This window comes from Oncorhynchus mykiss, chromosome 10, assembly GCF_013265735.2.
Source record: "Oncorhynchus mykiss isolate Arlee chromosome 10, USDA_OmykA_1.1, whole genome shotgun sequence".
NCBI classification, from domain to species: domain Eukaryota; kingdom Metazoa; phylum Chordata; class Actinopteri; order Salmoniformes; family Salmonidae; genus Oncorhynchus; species Oncorhynchus mykiss.
Window position 1 is genome coordinate 44,350,439 of NC_048574.1, and position 27,433 is coordinate 44,377,871.

General features: G+C 43.0%; 1 protein-coding gene across 3 annotated transcripts; it reads left to right on the forward strand.

The window, feature by feature from the left end:
* Window positions 1–213: 213 nt before the first annotated feature.
* Window positions 214–27,202, forward strand: LOC110534004 (ribosomal protein S6 kinase alpha-4). Of its 3 annotated transcripts, none has more exons than XM_021618621.2 (18): window positions 214–1,274; window positions 2,326–2,397; window positions 3,280–3,347; window positions 3,464–3,614; window positions 3,770–3,885; window positions 4,053–4,160; window positions 4,297–4,377; window positions 4,526–4,629; window positions 13,612–13,762; window positions 13,886–14,047; window positions 14,128–14,253; window positions 15,493–15,626; window positions 15,911–16,004; window positions 16,275–16,445; window positions 16,768–16,959; window positions 17,052–17,220; window positions 18,914–19,077; window positions 25,114–27,202. In XM_021618621.2, the coding sequence occupies exons 1-18, from the start codon at window positions 1,175–1,177 to the stop codon at window positions 25,339–25,341; spliced, it is 2,391 nt and encodes a 796-aa protein (XP_021474296.1). In that variant the 5' UTR covers window positions 214–1,174; the 3' UTR covers window positions 25,342–27,202. The 3 variants fall into 3 exon arrangements, with proteins under 3 accessions (XP_021474296.1, XP_021474298.1, XP_036846290.1); XM_021618623.2 differs by lacking the exon at window positions 214–1,274 and adding an exon at window positions 1,591–1,745; XM_036990395.1 differs by lacking the exon at window positions 214–1,274 and adding an exon at window positions 1,786–1,937.
* The last annotated feature ends 231 nt before the right edge of the window (window positions 27,203–27,433 follow it).

Sequence of the window (27,433 nt, forward strand, 5' to 3'; positions counted from 1 at the left end):
GTCATCGTAAATAAGAATTTGATCTTAACTGACTCTCCTAGTTAAATAAAGGTTAAATAAAAATAATAGCCGATAATTAATCAATATAAACATAATAATAATCATCCTTGTCATAACTTAGTTTGCTATCCTCATTCATATCAGAAAAAATGTCACCTGCTGCAGAAACCAACTTCAGAGGTCTAACAGGCCTCTCCAAAAGTTCTGAAAGGTGTAACATTGCGGCTTCCGTACTACGGAATCCCAGCCATAACATCAACTAGCTAGATAGCTAACCTACCGGTAGCTAGTTTTTCAGTCATCGTTGTCAAATGAATTGGACACATAAGGTGCATATCTTAAGCGCGAGTCACATCCTATCCGGACGAAACCGGATAAAAAAAAACTATTCGCGACATGCTATCAACAGTAAGCTTGCTATGAAATTAAAAATTAACCGATTGTCAGTAGGCAGGCTAGCTATCTCTGACAAGATAGCTAGGTTGTGAAGTTAGCGAGCTTTCACATAGCGTTAGCGTTGTGGTATTACTGAAGTTAGCTAGTTAGTTGTAATTGTTTCTTGCGGCTTTGCTACAAATGACTAGCTAGTTTCAGTTTGTCAAAATATATTGTTGCAAAAGGTAGCTAGCAAGCAAGACATGGGCTACTATGTAGCCAGTTTAACGCTGTCTGGTCAGATCGGCGCTACATTGTAACCAGGTCAGTGCTAGAGAGATCAGCAGCAGTTTGTCTGTCGTAATAGGAAACAACATCCTCATTATGGGCACAGTTAGTTAGCTAGCTACAGATTGACGATAACTGGTTTATTTTTTACAGTGATAGTTATATTTGGTAGATGGTGCTAGTATTTACCCTTCAGTACAAGTAAAGCCGTGATTTCTGACTCAGACGATCATCATTGTCGTGTCGTGGAAATCAATGTGCGCCTGAAGATTAGGCGGAACAGCAGGATGTCTAGGGGATTTAGTGCAGCAATGATATTGTTTAGAAAACACAACAACACAACCATGATCACAAGGCATACAAAAGCCCCCAAATGAAATCGTATAAGCCTCAACTTTTCATTTTCTCTGACTATACATCACATCTGGTGCGTCTTGGGTTATAGAACACACATACGAATATAGCTAAATCGGTTTATTTCATTTGAAGAGTAGCCAAATAAATATTTGATATGTCTGGGGACGGCTCGGATAGTAGTAGTAGTAGTAGCGATGACTCCGATACAGGGATCCGGAGAAAAGCCTGCACTGTCAAACATGAGATTACCAATGGTAAGTAACCATCAACGTAACTAGCGCTTTGCCTGATTAATCAGACTGTGCTACACAATGGAATTGGTATCCAGTCTGAAACATAGGAGTACGAAATAGTGTTAATGTCCCTTACAAGCCAGAATGTTTAGTGCAATTAACTTACTCTACTGCTTGTCTGTAAGGTCGGTCCTTCAGCTGCTCTACATTTTAGACAAAGTATTCACAGGAAAGTATTGTTTATACAACTTTTTAGACTAGAGCACCAGTAGTGTAGTTTACATTTCTATCACCTGGCACGTGCACAAAACCACATAAACACCCGTGAGACTTTGGTTCGTATGCATGCACTTCTGTCTTGTGCACGTGCCTTCGGTCATAAGCAAACACGTCTTGATCGCCACACAGACCTGGGTTGCGAAGTCGGTTTAATAATACTTTCCTGGGGATATTTTGTCTTACATTTCGAGCAGTTGATAGCCCAACCGTAGAGTAAGTTCAAACGTCATTTTATTAAACATTCTAGCTTTGTACGGAACATGTCCACGATTTTGCGCTCCTGTTTGACTGTATACCAATTCAATTGTGTAGCACAGTCTGATTAATCAGGCAATCTAGCTCTGCACTGTTTCATAATTGATTATCTGAATCTGCCAAAGGATTTCAAGATGTGGTACACTTTGGGTAAATATTGCCTTCTGTAATTTAGCTATTGGGCTAGGGCTCTATGTAAGCTTAAAAGTGATTGTTTGGAGTTTCTGTAATTCTGTGTGGATCAATATCTGTTTCCTGACACAATTGCATCCTGACCTTGACTGACACAACAATAGCAGAAGTAGTAGTGTATGTTCAAGCTGTGTTCAGTTGTCTTCAGGTGCAGATTGATGTGCTATATTTTGATGAGTGGTGGTATCTCAGGGAACCATGACACCTGGGAACACAGCCATGGACGAATGTCACAAAATATTCAGTTTACTGTGCTCTGCTATGTTTTCTGTGTGTGCCTGCCTGCGTGAGGGTGTGTTGTGTGCATGCAAACACTGATACTGTACTCTCCCCCCCCCCCTGCCAGCGAACCTCACAGGCCATTCTGAGAGAGTGGGCATGGAGAACTTTGAGCTTCTCAAAGTCTTGGGCACAGGAGGTGAGGCTCACTGCGCCGATCTTGGGTCGATTGCTTATAAACTGACTATATTGCTTATAAACGGACTAAACGCCTTCCTAATATGTTCCTCCCATGTTGACTCCAATGCTCCCCACAGTTGTCAAGCTGGCTGGATGTCCTTTGAGTGGTGGACCATTCTTGATATACACGGGAAACTGTTGAGTGTGAAAAACCAAGCAGTGTGGCAGTTCTTGCCCAGCAGTTCAGTTCTTGCCTGGCACCTACTGCCATACCCTGTTCAAAGCCACTTCAATCTGTTGTCTTGTCCATTCACCCTCTGAATGGCACACATACACAATCCATGTCTCAAAGCTTAAACATCCTTCTTTAACCCGTCTCCTCCCCTTCATCTACACTGATTTGAAGTGAATTTAACAAGTGACATCAATAAGGGATCATAGCTTTAACCCGGATTCACCTGGTCAGTCTGTCATGAGAAGAGCAGGTCTTCATAATGATTTTTTATACTCAGTGTATATGATTATAATTTTTTAATTGAACCTTTATTTAATTAGGCAAGTCCGTTAAGATCTAATTCTTATTTACAATGATGGCCTACCCCGGCCATACCCAGACGACGCTGGGCCAATTGTGCACCGTCCTATGAGACCCCCAGTCATGGCCAGATGTGATTACAGCCTGGATTCGAACCAGGGACTGTAGTGAAGCCTCTTGTACTGAGATGCAGTGCCTTAGACCACTGCACCACTCGGGATAGCACCCTGGATAACTTAATTTTACTGTCTTATTTTTTTGTGGAACATTTAGAATAAAAAAGTTAAGGTTGTAAATGTGGTGGGTGGTAGGGGCTCCAATAAATGTGATAAATGTTTCCAACCTTTTCTCTCTGTCTCTGTCTAGCCTACGGGAAAGTGTTTCTGGTCAGGAAGAACAGTGGTCACGATGAAGGGAAGCTGTATGCCATGAAGGTGAGTCTCTGTATCGTCTTTGACATTGGTCCAAAGGCAACCCAAAGCGTTGACATTGTCTGATGTGGGGAGAATTCATGGACGGGTTGACCTACCTGTTGATGATAACGTCTCAGGTGCTGAAGAAAGCAGCCATCGTTCAGAAGGCGAAGACAGCGGAGCACACGCGTACAGAGAGACAGGTGCTGGAGCACATCCGCCAGTCCCCGTTCCTGGTCACACTGCACTACGCCTTCCAGACCCAGACCAAGCTCCATCTCATCCTGGGTGAGCGCTGGATCAAACAAACCCATACGTGGAACTCTCTGGCTATGACCTTGGAAGTGCTGAAAGTGTGTCTCTGTGTGTGTATACTGTGTTTCTGCCTGTGTATGTGTGTGTGTTTTTCTATTCAAGTGTTATCTGTATCTGTCTGTGTATAGACTATGTGAGCGGAGGGGAGATGTTCACACACTTGTACCAGCGGGATCACTTCTCTGAGGAAGAGGTGAGGATCTACATCGGGGAGATTATCCTGGCACTGGAGCACCTACACAAGGTATGTTATCGAGCGCCTCTGTCCTTTACATAACCTTGCTGATATTCCATTCCTTAATTGTATCTGTGGTCCTATTACATGATACAATTTCGTCTGGATACTTTGCTCTTATCTGTTAATGTTATGTTATCCTGTAAACAACTTCTTGCTCTGTATGATGTGTACAGCTCGGCATCGTGTACCGGGACATCAAGTTGGAGAACATCCTATTAGACAGCGAGGGACATTTGGTGCTGACAGATTTTGGGCTCAGCAAAGAGTTCCTTGAGGAGGAGGTACGACAAAAATACCTTTTTCATTGATGCCTCTATTTGTGTGGACGCAATCTGTGCATGTATGCATCCATCCATCCATGCATATATTTTTGTCACTACAGACTGAGACTTTTGTTTTTATCCCCCCCCACTACAGAAGGAAAGGACGTATTCGTTCTGTGGCACCATAGAGTACATGGCTCCAGAGATCATCAGGGGGAAGTCTGGTCATGGAAAGGTAAGAGTTAACCCATCACTCGGGGCATGGCTATGAGCTACGGCGGTTCATTAGACATCAATTACTGTAGAACACAAATGTATTCTCTTTCTTGTATTTTTTATTTTTTTCATTCTTCCTTTTGACCCTTTTCTCCTGCCCACCCCAGTCAGTAGATTGGTGGAGTTTGGGTATCCTGATGTTTGAATTGCTGACGGGGGCGTCCCCATTCACACTGGAGGGGGAGAGGAACTCCCAGAGTGAGGTGTCCAAGTGAGTGCTGTGTGTCATCCACCCCTCCTCACACACACACCATGGTTCCATCCAACTCTTTCATCATTGCCCGTGGCCCTCGGCTACTTATCAAAATAATGACATCTATTGTAACGGTGGCTTCTTTCTCCCTGTCTTTATCTCGCTGTCTGAATACAATAACAAATGAATGAGTTGTGCTGCGTTCTATGTGTAACATAAAGCCTGCAGCCTAATTAGACATTCTGGTAAGCTGTTTCTTTTCAATCATGTTCTTTATGGCCATAATGGTTGTCTTGTAATGAGAGCTGTGCCTTCACAGTGCCTTCAGCAAGTATTCTTACCCCTTATTCCACATTTTGTTGTCTTACAGCCTGAATTCAAAATGGATTTCTCTCCCATCTACACACACTGCCCCATAATGACCAAGTGAAAACATGTTTAGACATTTTTGCACATTTTATTGAAAATTAAATGGAGAAATCTCATTTACATACAGTACCAGTCAAAAGTTGACACACCTACTCATTGAAGGTTTCTTTTACTGTTCTACATTGAAGAATGATAGTGAAGACATCAAAACTATGAAATAACACATATGGAATCATGTAGTAACCAAATGTATTTTATATTTCAGATTCTTCTAAGTAGTCACCCTTTGCCTTGATGACAGCTTTGAACACTCTTGGCATTCTCTCAACCAGCTTCATGCGGTAGTCACCTAGAATGCATTTCAATTAACAGTTGTGCCTTGTTAAAAGTTAATTTGTGGAATTTCTTTCCTTAATGCGTTTGGGCCAATCAGTTGTTGTGACAAGGTAAGGGTGGTATTCAGAAGATAGCGGTATTTGGTAAAATACCAAGTTCATATTAAGACAAGAACAGCTCAAATAAGCACAGAGGAACGACTATCCATCATTAATTTGACTAACCATAATGTCTCAATCTGGACAATTTCAAGGACTTTGAAAGTTTCTTCAAGTGCAGTCGCAAAAACCATCAAGCGCTATGATGAAACTGGCTCTCATGAGGACTGCCACAGGAAAGGAAGACCCAGAGTTACCTCTGCTGCAGAGGATAAGTTCATTAGAGTTACCAGCCTCAGAAATTGCAGCCCAATTAAATGCTTCACAGAGTTCAAGTAACAGACACATTTCAACATCAACTGTTCAGAGGAGACTGCATGAATCAGGCTTTCATGGTTGAATTGCTGCAAAGAAACCACTACTAAAGTACACCAATAAGAAGAAGAGACTTGGGCCAAGAAACACGAGCAATGGACATTAGACCGGTGGAAATCTGTCCTTTGGTCTGTTGAGTCCAAATGAGAGATTTTTAGTTCCAACCGCCGTGTCTTTGTGAGACGCAGAGTAAGTGAGCGGATGATCTCTGCAGGTGTGGTTCCCACCGTGAAGCATAAAGGAGGAGGTGTGAGGGTGCTTTGCTGGTAACACTGTCTGTGATTTTCAAATTCAAGGCACACTTAACCAGCATGACCACCACAGCATTCTGCTGCGATACGCCTTCCCATCTGGTTTGTACTTAGTCCCACTATAATTTGTTTTTCAATAGGACAATGACCCAACACACCTCTAGGCTGTGTAAGGGCTATTTGACCAAGAAGGAGAGTGATGGAGTGCTGCATCAGGTGACCTGGCCTCCACAGTCTCCCGACCTCAACCCAATTGAGATGGTTTGTGATGAGTTGGACCGTATAGTGAAGGAAAAGCAGCCAATGAGTGCTCAGCATATGTGGGAACTCCTTCAAGACTGTTGGAAAGCGTTCCAGGTGAAGCTGGTTGAGAGAATGCCAAGAGTGTTCAAAGCTGTCATCAAGGCAAAAGGGTGGCTACTTTGAAGAATCTCAAATATATTTTGATTTAACACGTTTTTTTTGGTTACTACATGATTCCATATGTGTTCATAGTTTTTGTCTTCACTATTATTCTGCAATATAGAACATGGTAAAAATAAACATCCTTGAGTGAGTAGGTGTGTCCAAACTTTAGACTGGTACTGTAAGTATTCACACCCCTGAGTCAATATTTTGCAGAAGCACCATTGGCGGCAATTACAGCTTTAAGGACGTCCTGGGTTTGTCTGTATCAGCTTTGCACATCTGGATTTGGGGATTTTCTCCCATTCTGTTCTTTTGCCCATCTTAATCTTTTGTATTTATTTGCCAGTCTGAGATACAGCTTTTTCTTTGCAACTCTGCCTAGAAGGCCAGCGTCCAGGAGTCGCCTCTTCACTGTTGACGTTGAGACTGGTGTTTTGCGGGTGCAATTTAATAAAGCTGCCAGTTGACCAACCCACTCAAGTGACACACCCCTCCAGTAAGCTCAGCCCCCGTAATAGGGTTAGAGGTAGAGAATCCCAGTGGAGAGAGGGGAACCGGCCATGCAGAGACAGCAAGGGTGGTTCATCGCTCCAGTGCCTTTCCGTTCACCTTCACACCCCCGGGCCGGACTACACTCAATCATAGGACCTACTGAAGAGATGAGTCTTCAATAAAGACTTAAATGTTGACTGAATTGGCGTCTCTCACATGGTTAGGCAGACCATTCCATAAAAATTGAGCTCCATAGGAGAAAGCCCTGCATCCAGCTGTTTTCTTAGAAATTCTAGGGACAATTAGGAGGCCTGCGTCTTGTGACCATAGCGTACGTGTAGTTATGTACGGCAGGACCAAATTGGGAAGATAGATATGAGCAAGCCCATGTAAGTTAGCAGTAAAATCTTGACATCAGCCCTAGCCTTAACAGGAAGCAAGTGTAGATTGGCTAGCACTGGAGTAATATGATCATTTTGGGGGGGGGGGTTTTAGTCAAGATTCTAATGCCATGTTTAACACTAGCTGAAGTTTATTTAGTGCTTTACCTGGGTAGCTGGAAAATAGAGCATTGCAGTTGTCTAATCTAGAAGTGACACAAGCATGGCTACAAAGTTTCAGATTTTTGCAATGTTACGTACAGTCGGAAGTCAGAAGTTTACATACACTGAGGTTGGGGTCATTAAAACTTGTTTTTCAACCACTCCACCATTTTCTTGTTAACAAACTATACTTTTGGCAAGTCGGTTAGGGCATCTACTTTGTGCATGACACAAGTAATTTCCCTAACAATTGTTTACAGACAGATTATTTAACTTATAATTCACTGTATCACAATTCCAGTGGGTCAGAAGTTTACATAGACTAGTTGACTGTGCCTTTAATCAGCTTAGCAAATTCCAGAAAATGATGTCATGGCTTTAGAAGCTTCTGATAGGCTAATTGACATAATTTGAGTCAATTGGAGGTGTACCTGTGGATGTGTTTCAAGGCCTACCTTAACTCAGTGCCTCTTTGCTTGACATCATGGGAAAATTAAAAGAAATCAGCAGAAAGATAATTGTAGACCTCCACAAGTCTGGTTCATCCTTGGGAGCAATTTCCAAATGCCTGAAGGTACCACGTATATCTGTACAAACAATAGTACGCAAGTATAAACACCATGGGACCATGCAGCCGTCTTACCGATCAGGAAGAAGATGCGTTCTGTCTCCTAGAGATGACTGTGCTTTGGTGCGAAAAGTGCAAATCAATCCCAGAACAACAGCAAAGGACCTTGTGAAGATGCTGGAGAAAACCGGTACAAAAGTATCTATACCCACAGTAAAACAAGTCCTATATCAACATAACCTGAAAGGTTGCTCAGCAAGGAAGAAGTCACTGTACCATAACCGCCAAAAAAAATCCAGACTACGGTTTGCAACTGCACGTGGGGACAAAGATCATCATTTTTGGAGAAAGGTCCTCTGGTCTGATGAACCAAAAATAGAACTGTTTGGCCATAATGACAGTCGTTATGTTTGGAGGAAAAGGGGGAGACTTGCAAGCCTAAGAACATCCCAACCATGAAGCACAGGGGTGGCAGCATCATGTTGTGGGGGTGCTTTGCTGCAGGAGGGACTGGTCCACTTCACAAAATAGATGGCATCATGAGAAAGGAAAATTGTGTAGATATATTGAAGCAACATCTCAAGACATCAGTCAGGAAGTGAAAGCTTGGTCGCAAATGGGTCTTCCAAATGGACAATGACTCTAAGCATACTTCCAAAGTTGTGGCAAAATGGCTTTAAGGACAACAAAGTCAAGATATTGGAGTGGCCATCACAAAGCCATGACCTCAATCCAATAGAACATTTGTGGGCAGAACTTGGAAAAAACGTGTGCAAGCAAGGAGGCCTAAAAAACCTGACTCAGTTACACCAGCTTTGTCAGGAGGAATGGGCCAAAATTCACCCAACTTATTGTGGGAAGCGTGTGGAAGGCTACCCAAAATGTTTGACCCAAGTTAAACAATTTAAAGGCAATGCTACTAAATACTAATTGAGTGTATGTAAACTTCTGACCCACTGGGAATGTGATTTAAAGAAATCAAATATTAAATAAATCATTCTCTCTACTATTATTCTGACATTTAACATTCTTAAAATAAAGTGGTGATCCTAACTGACCTAAAACAGGGAATTTTTACTAGGATTAAATGTCAGGAATTGTGAAAAACTGAGTTTAATTAAATGTATTTGACTAAAGTGTATGTAAACTTCCGACTTCAACTGTAGATGGAAAAAAGCTGTTCTTGAAACAGTCTTGATATGTTCGTCAAAAGAGAGTTCAGGGTCCAGAGTAACGCTGAGGTCCTTTACAGTTTTGAGACGACTGTACAACCATCAAGATTAATTGTCAGATCCAACAGAAGATCTTTGTTTCTTGGGACCTAGAACTAGCGCCTTTGTTTTGTCCAAGTTTAAAAGTTAAACATTTGCCGCCATCCACTTCCTTATGTCTGAAACACAGGCTTCCAGGAAGGGCAATTTTGGGGCTTCACCATGTTTCATAGAAATGTACAGCTGTGTGTCGTCCGCATAGCAGTGAAAGTTAACATTATGTTTCCAAATGAGATCACCAAGAGGTAAAATATATAGTGAAAACAATGGACGTCCTAAAAGGGAACCTTGAGGAACACCGAAATGTACAGTTGATTTGTCAGAGGAGAAACCATCCACAGAGACAAACTGATATCTTTCTGACAGATGAGATCTAAACCAGGACAGAACTTGTCCATGTAGACTCATTTGGGTTTCCAATCTCTCCAAAAGAATGTGGTGATCGATGGTACCGAAATGTTCAGTTGATTTGTCAGAGGAGAAACCATCCACAGAGACAAACTGATATCTTTCTGACAGATGAGATCTAAACCAGGACAGAACTTGTCCATGTAGACTAATTTGGGTTTCCAATCTCTCCAAAAGAATGTGGTGATCGATGGTATCAAAACAGCACTAAGGTCTAGGAGCACGTGGACAGATGCAGAGTCTTGGTCTGACGCCATTAAAAGGTAATTTACCACCTTCACGAGTGCAGTCTCAGTGCTATGATGGGTTCTAACACCAGACTGAAGCGTTTCGTATACATTGTTAGTCTTCAGGAAGGCAGTGAGTTGATGCGCAATAGCTTTTAAAACAATTTTAGAGAGGAATGGGAGATTTTATATAGGCTGTTTATTTTTTAATTTGTTTTTTTTGTATTTAAATATTTTCTGGGTCAAGGTTTGGCTTATTCACGAGAGGCTTTATTACTGCCACTTTTAGTGAGTTTGGTACACATCCGGTGGATAGGGAGCCGTTTTATTATCTTCAACATGAGAGGGCCAAGCACAGGAAGCAGCTCTTTCAGTAGTTTAGTTGGAATATGGTCCAGTATGCAGCTTGAAGGTTTAGAGGCCATTACTATTTTCGTGTCAAGAGATATAGTACTAAAACACTTGAGTGTCTCCCTTGATCCTAGGTCCTGGCAGTGTTGTGCCGACTGAGGACAACTGAGCTTTGGAGAAATACCCAGATTTAAAGAGGAGTCTGTAATTTGCTTTCTAATGGTCATGATCTTTTCATCAAAGAAGTTCATGAATTTATCACTGCTGAAGTGAAAGCCATTCTCTCCTGGGGAATGCTGCTTTTTATTTAGCTTTGCGACAGTATCAAAAATACAGTTAGGATTGTTCTTATTCTCCTCAATTAAGTTGGAAAAATAGGATGATGGAGCAGTAGTGAGGGCTCTTTGATACGGCATGGTACTGTCTTTCCAAGCTAATTGGAAGACTTCCAGTTTGGTGTGGGGCCACTTCCGTTCCAATTTTCTGGAAGCTTGCTTCAGGGCTCGGGTATTTTCTGTATACCAGGGAGCTAGTTTCTCATGACAAATGTTTTTTGTTTTTAGGGCTGCGACTGCATCTAGGGTATTACGCAAGGTTAAAATAAGTTCCTCAGGTGGTTAACTGATTTGTTTTACTCTGACATCCTTGGGTAGGTGGAGGGAGTCTGGAAGGGCATCTAGGAATCTTTGGGTTGTCCAAGAATTTATAGCCACGGCTTTTGATGATCCTTGGTTGGGGTCTGAGTAGATGATTTGTTGCGATTGCAAACGTAATAAAATGGTGGTCCTATTTAGTCCAGGATTATGAGGACAAACATTAAGATCCACAACATTTATTCCACGGGACAAAACTAGGTCCAGAGTATGACTGTGGCATCGAGTAGGTCCAGAGACATGTTGGACAAAACCCACTGAGTCGATGATGGCTCCGAAAGCTTTTTGGAGTGGGTCTGTGGACTTTTCCATGTGAATATTATCTGCAATGACTACAAGGTCCGATGTGAGTTCGGGGAACTCAGTGAGGAACGCTGTATACGGCCCAGGACGCCTGTAAACAGTAGCTATAAAAGGTGATTGAGTTGGCTGCGTAGATTTCATGACTAGAAGCTCAAAAGATGAGAACGCAGTGTTTTAATTAATTAATTTTTTTATTGACATTTGGTTTCTTAAATGTTATTAACACCTTAGCCTTTGTGGGATGCGTGGAGGATATGGTCACTAGTGTAACCTTAAGCCATTTTTCAGTCAGGCCAATCACATCAAGATTATGATCAGTGATTAGTTAATTGACTATAACTGCCTTGGAAGTGAGGGATCTAACATTAAGTAGCCCTATTTTGAGATGTGAGATATCACAATCTCTTTCAATACTGACCGGAATGGAGGAGGTCTTTATTCCAGTGAGATTGTTAAGGCGAACACCGCCATGTTTAGTTTTGCCTAACCTAGATCAAGGCACAGACACGGTCTCAATGTGGATAGCTGAGCTGACTACACTGACTGTGCTAGTGGCAGACTCCACTAAGCTGGCAGGCTGGCTAACAGCCTGCTGTCTGGCCTGCATCCGATCTCATTGTGGAGCTAGAGGAGTTAGAGCCCTGTCTATGTTCATAGATAAGATGAGAGCACCCCTCCAGATAGGATAGAGTCCGTCACTTCAGCATGCCAGGCTTGGTCCTGTTTGCGGGTGAGTCCCAGAAAGAGGGCCAATTATCTACAAATTCTATCTTTTGGGAGGGGCAGAAAACCGTTTTCAACCAGCGATTGAGTTGTGAGACTGTGCTGTAGAGCTCATCACTCCCCCTAACTGGGAGGGGGCCAGAGACAATTACTCGATGCCGACACATCTTTCTAGCTGATTTACAAGCTGAGGCTATGTTGCGCTTGGTGACCTCTGACTGTTTCATCCTAACATTGTTTGTCCCGACGTGGATAACAATATTCCTATACTCTCTATACTTGCCAGTTTTAGCCTTAGCCAGCACCATCTTCAGATTAGCCTTAACGTCGGTAGCACTGCCCCCTGGTAAACAGTGTATGATCGCTGGATGATTCTTTTTAAGTCTAATTCTGCTGGTAATGGAGTCGCAAAAAACTAGGGTTTTCAATTTGTCAGAGCTAATGGTGGGAGGCTTTGATGTCTCAGACCCTGTAACGGGCAGAGGAGAGACCAGAGGAGGCTCGGCCTCTGACTGCGACTCGTTTCTTAATGGGGAGACCCGATTGAAAGTTTATTTTGGCTGAATGAGCGACATGGTTGAGCATTCCTACAGGTCATTTGCACTTTGAAGCAGGCTCGCAATCAAGGACTTGCCTGTATTTGGCTTCATTCATTGTTCCTTCTCTCCTTACCAGTCTTGTTTCACGGTAGGGATGGTGTTAGACGGGTGATGAGCTGTGCCTAGTTTTCTCCAGACATGGCGCTTTGCATTCTGTCCAAAGAGTAACATTTTTGTCTCATTAGACTGCAGAATCTTATGCCTTATGATCTGTCTTTCACTTGCCTTTTTGCAATCTCCAGGCATGCCGTCATGCTTTTTTCTCAGGAGTGGCTTCCGTCTGGCAACTCTCCCTTAACGCCCAGTTTTGTGAAGTGCTGTGGAGACAGACTGGTGTCCTTCTGGTAGGTTCTCCAATCTCAACCAAGGAACTCTGTAGTTCTGTCAGAATTGTCATTGGGTTCTTGGTCACCTCCCTGACCGACGTCCTCCTTGCCCTGATGCTCAGTTTGTTCGGACGGTCAGCTCTAGGCAGAGTCTGGGTAGTTCCATATGTTTTCCAAGGAGATCACTGTGCTCTTGGAAATGTTCAACGCTCTAGAAATGTTTTTTAACCTTTCCCCAGATATCAGCCTCATCACAATTCTGATTGTTCCTTGGAGTTCATGATATAGTTTCTGCTCTGATGCACTGTCAACTGTGGGACCTTTATATTCGCAGGTGTGTTTCTTTCTAAGTCCTGTCCAAACAGTTGAGTTGGCCACAGGTGGACTCCAATCAAGTTGTAGTGACATCTTAAAGATGATCAAAGGAAATGAGATGTACCTGAGATCAATTTGGAGTACCATAGCAAAGGGATTAAAATGAGAGATTTCTGCATTTCATTTTGACTTTGTCATTGTGGGGTATTGTGTGTAGATGGGTGAGATACATTTATTTTATATTGAATCCATTTTGAATCAGGCTGTAGCAACAAAATGTGGAGTAAGTCAAGGGCTATGAATACTTTCTGAAGGCACTGAAGGCAAAGCGATTGCTCTTCCCTGTTTCTCTTCTTCGGCCCGCCCCCTCCTGCCCTTCTCTCAGGCGTATCTTGCGCTGCGAACCGCCGTTCCCCTCTATGATCGGAGTCGTGGCTCAGGACCTGCTGAGGAAGCTGTTGGTTAAAGACCCCCACAAGAGACTAGGCTCGGGACCACGAGGGGCCGAGGACATCAAAAGTCATGCCTTCTTCAAGGTGCTCCTCTTCTCTCCTGCCACTCTCTGTCTCTAGGCCCATCTCCTTCTCTCTCTTCCAACGTGCTCACACACATACACACACTCTGCTCACCATTCTCCTTCCATTGCTCTATATTCATAGGGTCTCAGTTGGTCAGACCTTGCTGAGAAGAAGGTAGTCAGCCCATTCAAACCAGAGATCAGGAGTGAGCTGGATACAGGGAACTTTGCTGAGGAGTTCACTGGCATGAATCCTGTCTATTCTCCAGCCAGCACCCCACCAAGCACTGACCGCCTGTTCCAGGTTCGTTAAATACACATTGTGTGCTTCCACTGTTACAGGAAGACACCCTACATACACAAGACTCTTGTTTTCCATTTCAGGGCTACTCCTTTGTTGCTCCCTCCATTCTGTTCAACAAGAACGTGGTGATGGGTGACTTCATGGAGGGCCAGATGGGAGCAGACCGGCCGGGCTCAGCCACTGTCCGTCGCAGTGCTATGTTAGCGGTATGGAACTAATCCTCTCATGGCCGCAGGATAGACGAGGTTCGGTGAAATGTATCGGTGTTAATGTTGGCACTTTCTTTCATTTTTAAAAAATGTAGTCTTAGTCATTTTGTATAAAATATCATTGTCTTAGTCACATTTTTGTAATTTGAATAATTATTTAGTCTCGTTATTGTTAAAATGATAAACAGTGGGCCATTTTAGTCAACTAAATCCTTTCATTTTAGTCACTTTATTTGTATTTTTTTTGTGCCTTAGTAAACTATAGTAAACACAAATCACTGACTTCCATGTGCACAAACATACATAGCCTGGTCCTACCAACACATTTTTCTGCATAACACCCTACCGCATGATTCTCTACCCAACAGCCAAGTTAGCAGAAGAACACATTACTCTGCAGCAGATAAAAATCCCACCCCTTGACATACTGTAGCTATATTGTAATTGAAGTACTGTCATCAGTTGTGGTCTGATAGGTTGCAACAAACTATCTAGCTAGGATTATCAATCTGTTGTTATCTGAGTTATCAGATGTGCCTTGAGGTTGGTACTATTTTATTCCCTGTCAACTTGTGGGTGCAAACACTGAGGAATCGTTGCATTCGGTCTTGTTTGAATTGAGAAGATGGCTCCAAACATCGGCCCTTTTTCTACCGGGAGCTTGTACCACCGGTAGAGTAGCCATGGCGTGGGCCTTATTTGCAGCAATGATTTGTTGTTGCCAGATTGGATAACGGTTGCCGGGCAGAGAGGTGAATCATGAATGACCTTCGCATGGTATTTATTTCCCACCAATAACAGAATTGCAACATTGCGTTGAGAAAGACTTACAAAAAAAGCTCTCAAGCTTTGTAAAAATGTTTATCCAGTTCACTTACTAGTCATATTTTAGTCACAGAGATAATTTCACCTCGTTTTCATCAACCGAAATGAAAAAAAAATATCTGTTTTCCTCTGGGTCTATTAAGTCAGTGATTTGTCAAACGCCTATTTTCCAGTGGCAATTGACGACACAATAACTATCACTGGAATGTATCCAGAGAGGGTCTTATGTACAACACTGTTTGACATGAGCTCAACCTGTGCTTCATTAGTATTAAAAAAAATCTATGTGCAACATTTTCACATTTAGCAAGGGTAGGATTTGGACATTTCCTGCAGTGGAGCACATTTTGACACATTCCACAGTTTCCGGTGTAGTTTGTACTTGACTTCCCTCTCTCTTGTCCTCTGCAGGACTCTACGTTCTTCCAGCTGTATGAGCTGTGCCTGCAGGGGGCGCCCCTGGGCGAGGGTAGCTTCTCTGTGTGCAGGAAGTGTCGACACCACCAGAGCGGCCATGAGTACGCCGTCAAGATCATCAGCCGCAGGTGAGCCGGGCGTGGCGCTGGCTGAGAGACCGTCACGCACTAATGCAATGTGTCATTGTTATACCAGCATGATGAATTACACACTTCACGCTGCTGTGTTTTAATATATTCTATTCCAATGATTTACCATACCTGTTTGGTGCACTGAGGTGGTTTGTGTTGTTGACCTTTGGTGCATGAATGCCTTTGAACTCTTTCTCTCTCTCTCTCTCTCTCTCTCTCTCTCTCTCTCTCTGTCTGTCTGTCTGTCTCTCTCTGTCTCCTGTGTGACTCTGTCTCGTTAGAATGGAAGTAAACACTCAGAGGGAGATTGCTGCCCTCAGGCAGTGTGAGGCTCACCCCAACATCGTCAAACTGCATGAGGTCTACACTGATCAGGTACACAATGATGGTAGAAATGCCATCAGCAGACACACATTCAAGCACTGACAAAACTGTCAGGTGTTCTTTCTCTTCTCATTGGCTGTGTTTACTTACAAGGTGGCAGGACTCGAATCACAATGATGTTTGACATTTGGGGAATATATTGGGAAACTTAAGCAATCATGCAGCAATAAACAATTTTCTCATCACAGACACAACCTTATCTTCTCTCTCTCTTCTCCCATCTCCCTCTCAATCACCCCTATCTCTTCCTCCCTCTCTCAGTTCCATACATACCTGGTGATGGAGCTGCTGCGTGGGGGGGAGCTGCTGGAGAGGATCAAGAGGAAGAAATTGTTTGGGGAGGCAGAGGCCAGTCAGCTTCTCAGGAGCCTGGTGTCAGCTGTCGGCTTCATGCACGAGGCTGGAGTGGTGCACAGAGACCTCAAACCAGAGGTGGGCCAACAGACTGACTCACAGAGAGGGAGTCTGAATATATTCTAGAAACTATAGAAATATATGGCCAGGAAGAAGTCACACATTGAAATGGCTGCAATATTACACCGACCAAATTTTGCAGGCAGTGAGTGTAATGAGATCAAGGTGTTTAGCAATGCTGTAAAAACCACTAAGCATGGCCTATTGTATTTTGTTGGTTCAGGGTGAAATAAATTGACATTTGTTGCTCCATTACATCAGCCAATGAATGTAACCTTCTGTTGACGGAGTCATTCCTTCACTGCCCACTCACTGCTCTCGCTCTCTCTCCGCCTGGCAGAATGTGCTGTTTGCAGACGAGGGGGAGGACTCGGTGCTCAAGGTGATAGATTTTGGTTTTGCCCGACTGTGCCCTGCAGGCAGCGCCCCCCTGCAGACTCCCTGCTTCACACTGCAGTACGCTGCTCCTGAGCTCTTCCACAGCACCGGTTACGACCAGGCCTGCGACCTCTGGAGCCTTGGGGTCATCCTGGTACTTACACTACTGACTGACTCTGTAATGTGTCATTAGTAAAAACAAATTATCGTTATGTTATTGATGATGTTTGTGTTTTTCTCTGGCAGTACACCATGCTGTCAGGACAGGTGCCCTTTCAGAGTGAGCAGCAGCAGCGGGCGGGGATGACCTCATCTTATGCGGCCGACATCATGCATAAGATTAAAGAGGGTGACTTCTCTTTGGCTGGAGAGGCTTGGAAGGGTGTGTCAGACGAGGCTAAAGAGCTTGTGAAAGGTGTGTTGTGCATCCCTCCTAATTCACTCATTGACATTGATGCAATTCATCATTTTTTCCCATCTGTTCACTACATACAGTGCCTTCGGAAAGTGTTCAGACCCCTTGACGTTTTCCTCATTTTGTTACGTTACAGCATTTTTAAAAAATGAAATCCTCAGCAATCTACACACAATGACAAAGCAAAATTAGGTTTTCAGACATTTTTACAAAAGTATTCAGACCCTTTGCTATGCGACTCAAAATTGAGCTCAGGTGCATCCTGTTTCCATAGATCATCTTTGAGATGTTTCTACAACTTGATTGGAGTCCACTTGTGGTAAATTCAATTGATTGGACATGATTTGCAAACTCACACACCTGTCTATATAAGGTCCCAAAGTTGACAGTACATGTCAGAGCAAAAATGAGGAGTGGTCCGTAGCGCTCTTAGACAGAATTGTGTCGATGCACAGATCTGGGGAAGGTTACCAAAAAATTCTGCAGCATTGAAGGTCCCCAAGAGCACAGTGGCCTCCATCATTCTTAAATTGAAGAAGCTTGGAACCACCAAGACTCTTTCTAGAGCTGGTCGCCCATCCAAAATGGGAGAGAAGGGCCTTGGTCAGTGAGGTGACCAAGAACCGGATGGTCACTGACAGAGAGATGGGAGAACCTTCCAGATGGACAACCATCTCTGCAGCACTCCACCAATCAGGCCTTTATGGTAGAGTTGCCAGATGGAAGAGACTCAGATCATGAGAAACAAGATTCTCTTGTCTGATGAAACCAAGATTGAAATCTTTGGCCTGAATGCCAAGCGTCACATCTGGAGGAAACCTGGCACCATCCCTACGGTGAATCATGGTGGTGGCAGCATCATGCTCTGGGGGTGTTTTCAGCGGCAGGGACTGGGAGACTAGTCAGGATCAAGGCAAAGATGAACGGAGCAAAGTACAGAGAGATCCTTGATGAAAACCTGCTGCAGAGAGCTCAGGTCCTCAGGCTGGGGCGAAGGTTCACCTTCCAACAGGGCAACAACACTAAGCACACAGCCAAGACAATGCAGGAGTGGCTTCGGGACACGTCTCTGAATGTCCTTGAGTGGCCCAGCCAGAGCCCGGACTTGAACCCGATCGAACATGTCTGGAGAGACCTGAAAATAGCTGTGCAGCGACGCTCCCCATTCAACCTGACAGAGCTTGAGAGGATCTGCAGAGAAGAATGGGAGAAACTCTCCAAATACAGGTGTGCCAAGCTTGTAGCGTCATACACAAGAACACTCAAGGCTGTAATTGCTGCCAAAGGTGCTTCAACAAAGTACTGAGTAAGGGTCTGAATACTAATGTAAATGTGATATTTCTGTTTTCAATTTTGAATAAATTAGAAAAAAATATGCATACCTGTTTTTGCTTTGTCATTAGGGTGTATTGTGTGTAGATTGATGAGGGAAAACATCTATTTAATCAATTTTAGAATAAGGTTGTAATCTAACAATGTGGAAAAAGTCAAGGAGTCCAAATACTTTCCGAAGGCACTAATATATATAATATATATTTAAAAAAATAAATAATGGAACCCCTTTATCTGTCACTCCCTTTTGCTTTCTCTGCTCTTCCCTACCCTTCCTTACCCCTCTCTGCCCCACCTCTCATTTTTGCTCTCCTTCCCTAACTCTTCTAAACCAATCCCCCCCCCCCCTGTTTGTGTTCAGGGCTGCTGACGGTGGATCCAGAGAGGCGTCTCAAGCTGTCTGCTCTGAGAGAGAACAGCTGGCTGCAGGGCGGGGCCATCTTATCCTCCACCCCCCTCTGCACCCCAGATGTGCTCGAGTCCAGTGGCCCCATCGTCCGCTCCTATGTCAACGCCACCTACAAGGTAATGGAACTCTATCTTTTTTCTTTTTTTTACTCAAATCCATTGAGGAAAAAGTAGTTTGTGTTCCTTTTAACTTTTTTATTTTATTTTTCCTACTCTCCCAACCAAATCAGTCAATTTGGCATTTGCAGAGTACTGCGTATTGTACAATGAAGTGTTTACTTGCAAGCTCTTCTCTCAAACAGTGCAACATTTTATAAAAAAGTATTCAATAAAACTATCAAGTCAAAAAAATATAGTATATGAGTATTTATACAATGGGTGGGTCTAATCCTGGATGCTGATTGGTTAAAACCGTGTCCCAGCTGTTCCACAAGTTACCACCGGCTAAGGCTATGATGTTGAAATGCCTATTTACTGTTCCATCTCCCTGTGCAATCAATCCACTGTCTCATCAGCCCAGCCAGGCAATTTATCAACTAGATCTCCACTGTAAAAAATCATCTAGACATTATCTTCCATTTCTTTTAGACTAGCAATTGATTTTCAACAGCAGAGGCGTGTATAAACCTTGCCATCTGTCTCTGACTTTTGCAGCAATGTTTCAATATTGAAATTCGATCTCTAGCTGTCCCACACAGTAATGAATGTGTAGGGGCCAGACAGACAGAAGGGCAGCTTTTCTCAGCCAGTCGAAATCATGAATTGGTATATTGTTTTTATAGATACAGTACCAGTCAAAAGTTTGGACACACCTACTCACTCAAGGGTTTTTCTTTATTTTCACTATTTTCTTCATTGCAGTATAATAGTGAAGACATTAAAACTCTGAAATAACACATGGTATCATGTAGTAACCAAAAAAGTGTAAAACAAATCAAAATATATTTTATATTTGCGATTCTTCAAAGTGGCCACCCTTTGCCTTGATGACAGTGGTAGCCATGCTAGTTAAGTGTGCCTTGAATTCTAAATAAATCACAGACAGTGTCACCAGAAAAGCACCATAACACCTCTTTCTCCATGCTTCACGGTGGGAACTACACATGCAGAGATCATCCACTCACCTATTCTGTGTCTCACAAAGACATGGAGGTTGGAACCAAAAATCTCAAATTTAGACTCATCAGACCAAAGGACAGATTTCCACTGTATAATTTTTTTATTTTTTTAATTTAACCTTTATTTAACCAGGTAGGCAAGTTGAGAACAAGTTCTCATTTACAATTGCGACCTAGCCAAGATAAAGCAAAGCAGTTTGACACATACAGTGGGGCAAAAAAACGTATTTAGTCAGCCACCAATTGTGCAAGTTCTCCCACTTTAAAAGATGAGAGGCCTGTAGTTTTCATCATAGGTACACTTCAACTATGACAGACAAAATGAGGGAAAAAATGCATTGTAGGATCTTTGATGAATTTATTTGCAAATAGTGGAAAATAAGTATTTGGTCACCTACAAACAAGCAAGATTTCTGGCTCTCACAGACCTGTAACTTCTTCTTTAAGAGGCTCCTCTGTCCTCCACTCGTTACCTGTATTAATGGCACCCGTTTGAACTTGTTATCAGTATAAAAGACACCTGTCCACAACCTCAAACAGTCACACTCCAAACTCCACTATGGCCAAGACCAAAGAGCTGTCAAAGGACACCAGAAACAAAATTGTAGACCTGTACCAGGCTGGGAAGACTGAATCTGCAATAGGTAAGCAGCTTGGTTTGAATAAATCAACTGTGGGAGCAATTATTAGGAAATGGAAGACATACAAGACCACTGATAATCTCCCTCGATCTGGGGCTCCACGCAAGATCTCACCCCGTGGGGTCAAAATGATCACAAGAACGGTGAGCAAAAATCCCAGAACCACACGGGGGACCAAGTGAATGACCTGCAGAGAGCTGGGACCAAAGTAACAAAGCCTACCATCAGTAACACACTACGCCACCAGGGACTCAAATCCTGCAGTGCCAGACGTGTCCCCCTGCTTAAGCCAGTACATGTCCAGGCCCGTCTGAAGTTTGCTAGAGAGCATTTGGATGATCCAGAAGAAGATTGGTCAGATGGTCAGATGAAACCAAAATATGGTAAAAACTCAACTCGTCGTGTTTGGAGAACAAAGAATGCTGAGTTGCATCCAAAGAACACCATACCTACTGTGAAGCATGGGGGTGGAAACATCATGCTTTGGGGCTGTTTTTCTGCAAAGGGACCAGGACGACTGATCCGTGTAAAGGAAAAAATTAATGGGGCCATGTATCGTGAGATTTTGAGTGAAAACCTCCTTCCATCAGCAAGGGCATTGAAGATGAAACGTGGCTGGGTCTTTCAGCATGATCCCAAACACACCGCCCGGGCAATGAAGGAGTGGCTTCGTAAGAAGCATTTCTAGGTCCTGGAGTGGCCTAGCCAGTCTCCAGATCTCAACCCCTTAGAACATTTTTGGAGGGAGTTGAAAGTCCGTGTGGCCCAGCAACAGCCCCAAAACATCACTGCTCTAGAGGAGATCTGCATGGAGGAATGGGCCAAAATACCAGCAACAGTGTGTGAAGACTTAAGGAAAACACTTGACCTCTGTTATATACCCTTTGTTGGCAATGACAAAGTATTGAGAAACTTTTGTTAATGACCAAATACTTATTTTCCACCATAATTAGCAAATAAATTCATTTAAAATCCTACAATGTGATTTTCTGGATTTCTCTTCTAATTTTTTCTGTCATAGTTGAAGTGTACCTATGATGAAAATTACAGGCCTCTCGTCTTTTTAAGTGGGAGAACTTGCACAATTGGTGGCTGAATAAATACTTTTTTGCCCCATTGTACAACGACACAGATGGAATAAAACAAACATAGTCAATACAAGTCTATATACGATAAGGGAGGTAAAGGCAAAAAAAGGCCATGGTGGCCAAGTAAATACAATATAGCAAGTAAAACACTGGAATGGTAGATTTGCAGTGGAAGAATGTGCAAAGTAGAAATAAAAATAATGGGGTGCAAAGGAGCTAAATAAATAAAATAAATACAGTAGGGAAAGACGTAGTTGTTTGGGCTAAATTATAGGTGGGCCATGTACAGGTGCTGTAATCTGTGAGCTGCTCTGACAGCTGGTGCTTAAAGCTAGTGAGGGACATAAGTGTTTCCAGTTTCAGAGATTTCTGTAGTTCGTTCCCGTCATTGGCAGCAGAGAACTGGAAGGCGAGGCGGCCAAAGGAAGAAATTTTTTGGGGGGTAATCAGAGAGATATACCTGCTGGAGCGCGTGCTACGGGTGGGTGATGCTATGGTGACTAGTGAGCTGAGATAAGGGGGGACTTTACCTAGCAGGGTCTTGTAGATGACATGGAGCCAGTGGGTTTGACGACGAGTATGATGCGAGGGCCAGCCAACGAGAGCGTACAGGTCGCAATGGTGGGTAGTATATGGTGCTTTGGTGACAAAACGGATGGCACTTTGTAGTTGTCCACGTATTCTAAGTCAGAGCCGCCCAGAGTAGTGATGTTGGACAGGCGGGTAGGTGCAGGTAGCGATCGGTTGAAGAGCATTCATTTAGTTTTACTTGTATTTAAGAGCAATTGGAGGCCACGGAAGGAGAGTTGTATGGCATTGAAGCTTGCCTGGAGGGTTGTTAACACAGTGTCCAAAGAAGGTCCGGAAGTATACATAATGGTGACGTCTGCGTAGAGGTGGATCAGAGACTCACCAGCAGCAAGAGCGACATCATTGATGTATACAGAGAAGAGAGTCGGTCCAAGACTTGAACCCTGTGGCACCCCCATAGAGACTGCCAGAGGTCCGGACAACAGACCCTCCGATTTGACACACTGAACTCTATCAGAGAAGTAGTTGTTGAACCAGGCGAGGCAATCATTTGAGAAACCAAGGCTGTCGAGTCTGCCGATGAGGATGTGGTGATTGACAGAGTCGAAATCCTTTGCCAGATCAATGAATACGGCTGCACAGTAATGTTTCTTATCGATAGCGGTTAAGATATCGTTTAGGACCTTGAGCGTGGCTGAGATGCACCCATGACCAGCTCTGAAACCAGATTGCATAGCAGAGAGGGTATGTTGAGAGTCTAATGTCCATTGCTCATGTTTCTTGGCCCAAGCCTCTTCTTCTTATTGGTGTAATTTAGTAGTGGTTTCTTTGCAACATGAAAGCCTGATTCACACAGTCTCCTCTGAACAGTTGATGTTGAAATGTGTCTGTTACTTTTATTTGGGCTGCCATTTCTGAGGCTGTTAGCTCTAATGAGCGTATCCTCTGCAGCAGAGGTAACTCTGGGTTTTCCTTTCTTGTGGCGGTCCTCACGAGTGCCAGTTTCATCATAGCGCTTGATGGTTTTTGCGATTGCACTTTAAAGAAACTTTCAAAGTTCTTGAAATTGTCCAGATTGATTGTTGTTTATCTTTGCCTATTTGAGCTGTTCTTGCCATAATATGGACTTGGTCTTTTACCAAATAGGGCTATCTTCCGTATACCACCCATACCTTGTCACACCTCATCTGATTGGCTCAAACACATTAAGAAGGAAAGACATTTCACAAATTATCTTTTAAAAAGGTACAACTGTTAATTGAAATGCATTCCTCATGAAGCTGGTTGAGAGAATGCCAAGAGTGCGCAAAGCTGTCATCAAGGCGAAGGGTGGCTACTTTGAAGAATCTGAAATATGAAATAGATTTGTGTAACACTTTTTTTTGGTTACTCCATGATTCCAAATGTGTTATTTCATAGATTTGATGTCTTCACTATTATTCTACAATATAGAAAATAGTAACAATTTAAGATAAACCCTTTAAATGAGTAGGTGTCCAAACTTCTGACTGGTGCTGTATATACAAAGAAATGTCAATAGGAAAACAGGTCAAATGAAATGCAGTCTGCTGTCTTTCCAACTTCCGTTTGAATCATTGTGTTAGCTGTGTAGTTGGCTAGCTCCACTAAACCGTGTCCTTGCAAAAGAGCCAATTTTTTTCTATGCCAGGCAAAATCGTGCATCATTAGCTCATTGGTATTTAATGACAAGTTTGTAAATCATTATTTGAATGTGTTGGTAGCCCATGTAAAAAGCTGTTTTTTGGAGGATATATTGACTTAGTCTCAGGCCTAACAACACAATATGACTATAAAAACACTATAATATATTAATATAATAAATGGTATGTGCAATGTAACGACAGTAGAGAAATACACTTAGTGGACAGTTTTAGGTACAACCATCTAGTACTGGGTCGGAGCCCCCTTTGCCTCCAGAACATTCAGAATTCTTCGGGGAATTGAAACATTGCTCAATTGATATCAAGGGACCAAACATTCCCTACACCGTTACACCACCGCCACCAGCCTATACTGTTGACACTAGGCAGGATGGAGTCATGGACTCATGCTGCTTACGTCAAAATCCTGACTCTGCCATCAGCATGACGCGCCAGGAACCCGGATTCGTCAGACCAGGCAATGTGTTTTTTCACTCAATTGTAAAGTTTGTGATTGCGTGCCCACTGGAGATGCTTCTTTTTTTTCTCGTCAACTGCAAAAGCCCATCCATGACAAGGACTGACGAGTTGTGCGGTCTAAGATGCCGTTTGGCACACCACTGTTGTACTGGGCCGTTATTTGCCTGTTTGTGGCCCAGCTGTTAGCTTCTAGCCATTCTCTTTTCACCTCTCATCAACAAGCTGTTTTCGCCCACAGAACTGCCGCTGACTCAATGTTTTTTGTTTGTCGCCCAATTCTCGGTTAACCCTAGACACTGTCGTGCGTGAAAATCCCAGGTGGATGGCCGTTTCTGATATACTAGAACTGGCGCACATGGCATTGATGATCATACCACGCTCAAAGTTGCTTAGGTCAGTCTTTTTGCCCTTTCCAACGTTCAATCGATCAGTAACTGAATGCCTTGATTCCTGTCTGCCAGATTTTTATATAGTAAGCCACGGCCACGCGACTCGCTATCTGTAGGAGCGAAGCATTTTCGTGAACAGTGTGGTGTACCTAATAGACTGTCCACTGAGTGTATATAATGGAGGTGTATGTGCAATGTAATAGAATAAGTAGGCTATATTATTGTATGTACATGCTCTCCATTAGGCATTCAACAAGGGGAAGAGGGAGGGCTTCTTTCTGAAGAGTGTCGACAACGCCCCCCTTGCAAAGCGACGCAAGCTCAAGATGACAAGTACAGGTGTGGAGACTCGACGGAGCTCCTCCTCCTCTTCCTCCTCGTCATCATCTTCCTCAGCTGCCTCTGCCGCTACAACAAACCTAAAAACACAGCCACCACACCAAACTCTACCCCCGAAGCTAGAAAAGAGCTAGCAGCCGAGGAGGGGGACGAGTGGGAGGAAAGGAGTTAGGAGAATAAAGCACATTTAATTCCGCTATGACAGATTGGAATACTGGCTCTGAAAGACCAGAGATGATTCGATTTGTTATATCCCCTCTTAAGTCCAAAGTCATATAGAATCTCCAAATTCCAAGATCTTATTTATGAACAAACTAAAAGACTAGTTCCAATACTTAAGATGAAACAAAAGGGTTCACGTCCCTTTTTTCCTTTGAAAGAATATGCTGAATGGCATTTTGCATTATCGGAATGATGCAAGGACTATGGTATAAATATATGTATTTATACCAGTAGCTTGTCCCATCTCATACATTTTCTCAAGAAATGAACTAACGTGTCATTTCTTGAATGGAACAAAGCTTTAGACTATTGTTTTCTAAATTTCGGTCAGAGGCTTTACCTCGGAAGACATTTTCGTCGGCTTTAAGATCATACTTATGAAGTTTTCAGTCACTTTTTAGCAGGGTGACGATGAGCACGCAGTTGGACATGATGCTGACGTTTTGCATGTTGTCAGCACCTGAGGTAAGGAGCGCTGTCGTAGAACGAGTCAGAGAGAAGCGGAGTGAGAGAGTCCTAAAGGGGAAATGCAAAAGCCATGAATGAGCACAAGCCATACATACACAGGGAGGCCATGGCCTCTACAACAGAGCACTTATGGATAGATACACAGTGCTCATCACGTGGCAAAACGGAGAGGCAGTGGTTGGGGGTCTGTTGGAAGTCTCGCTCTGTTTTTAATGATATGGTTGAGATTAAGAAAGAACGTTGGTACTGCGGACAGCAGTAGGGATGAGGGATGATCCCAGTCCATGGGACGCCGTCTTTGTAACCCAATGGTTCTAGTCACATACGGCCAATTTACAAGGACCCTTAGAATCATTTCCTTTTGGCTTGAGATATCAGCCTTCTATCGACGTTGGTGTCTGTCTGCGTAGTTAACTGGTTTGCTGAAGTTCACCTGAGAATCAAATTAACGGCAGCCATTGTTCTGTATGTGTGCTACATTAACAACCATCATGATTCTGACAGGGAATACAGGGAGATGGAACGCTTGGTGATAGACATTCTGATTTGATACCATAGTCCCATACACAGTGCTCCGAAGGCCTATGATGTACGTTTCTGAGCAGGGCAACTTTTCATTATATTGCGCAGGGCCAAATGGAAAAAATGAATAGTTTTTTACTGTGAGTAAATATTGTCACCCTGGTTTAGAGGTTAGTGTTTTTGTAGACGTTTAGGTGTTTTGATCATTGAATGTCAGTTACATTGATCATTTACTCATCGCTTTTTTTCTACCGGAATATATTGACTGTTGATTTGATTTGTACCTGGATATCACACAAATGTAGTCCTTTTAATCAGTGATAGTTATTTCAGATTTAAACCGGGCTTATTTTAGTATTTATTACATGTCATGTTTTTATAATGCTGTGGTAATGGTTGTCGTGTGTGTGTGTGTGTGTGTGTGTGTGCGCGCGGTGTGACTGGTTCTGGGGATTGTATAATTTTGCAAGTTACTGTAGTAAATAATTGTTTTGATCACATTTTATTAGTTACTCCTTTCTAAACATTAGTTTTGTCGGGAACCGTGCTTTTGTCACAATGCTATTGTTTGGCTGTTGATGTTGTGTTGTCTTTTTTTTAATGTTATGAATTTGACTCTTTTTAATGAGCTACTACCCTTTTCCTGTATAGCTGTCCTTTTTTTGCCCAACATTTTCAATTCTTTCTTCAAAGCATATCCTGTCATTGAGATTCCCTATGTCACGATTGCTTGGTTTGGGTCAAGAACACTTCAGTCTGCAGAAAATAAATGACTTTTCTCGATCTGGTCGTAGTCTGTGTTCCTAGTCTCACATCAATTTAGCATTTAGTGTTTTCGGTTTACAGATGATGACCATTTTATGTTTTTAAATTCAACTGTCTTGGAATGAATTTTGTGGATCCAGGAAATATATTATCAATTGTATTATTGAGAGTTGACAGAAATGGCCTGTAGTATTATTACGCTGCCAGCAGGGGTCAGTAGGGTGCTTACCAGTAGCAGGCCAACCGGTA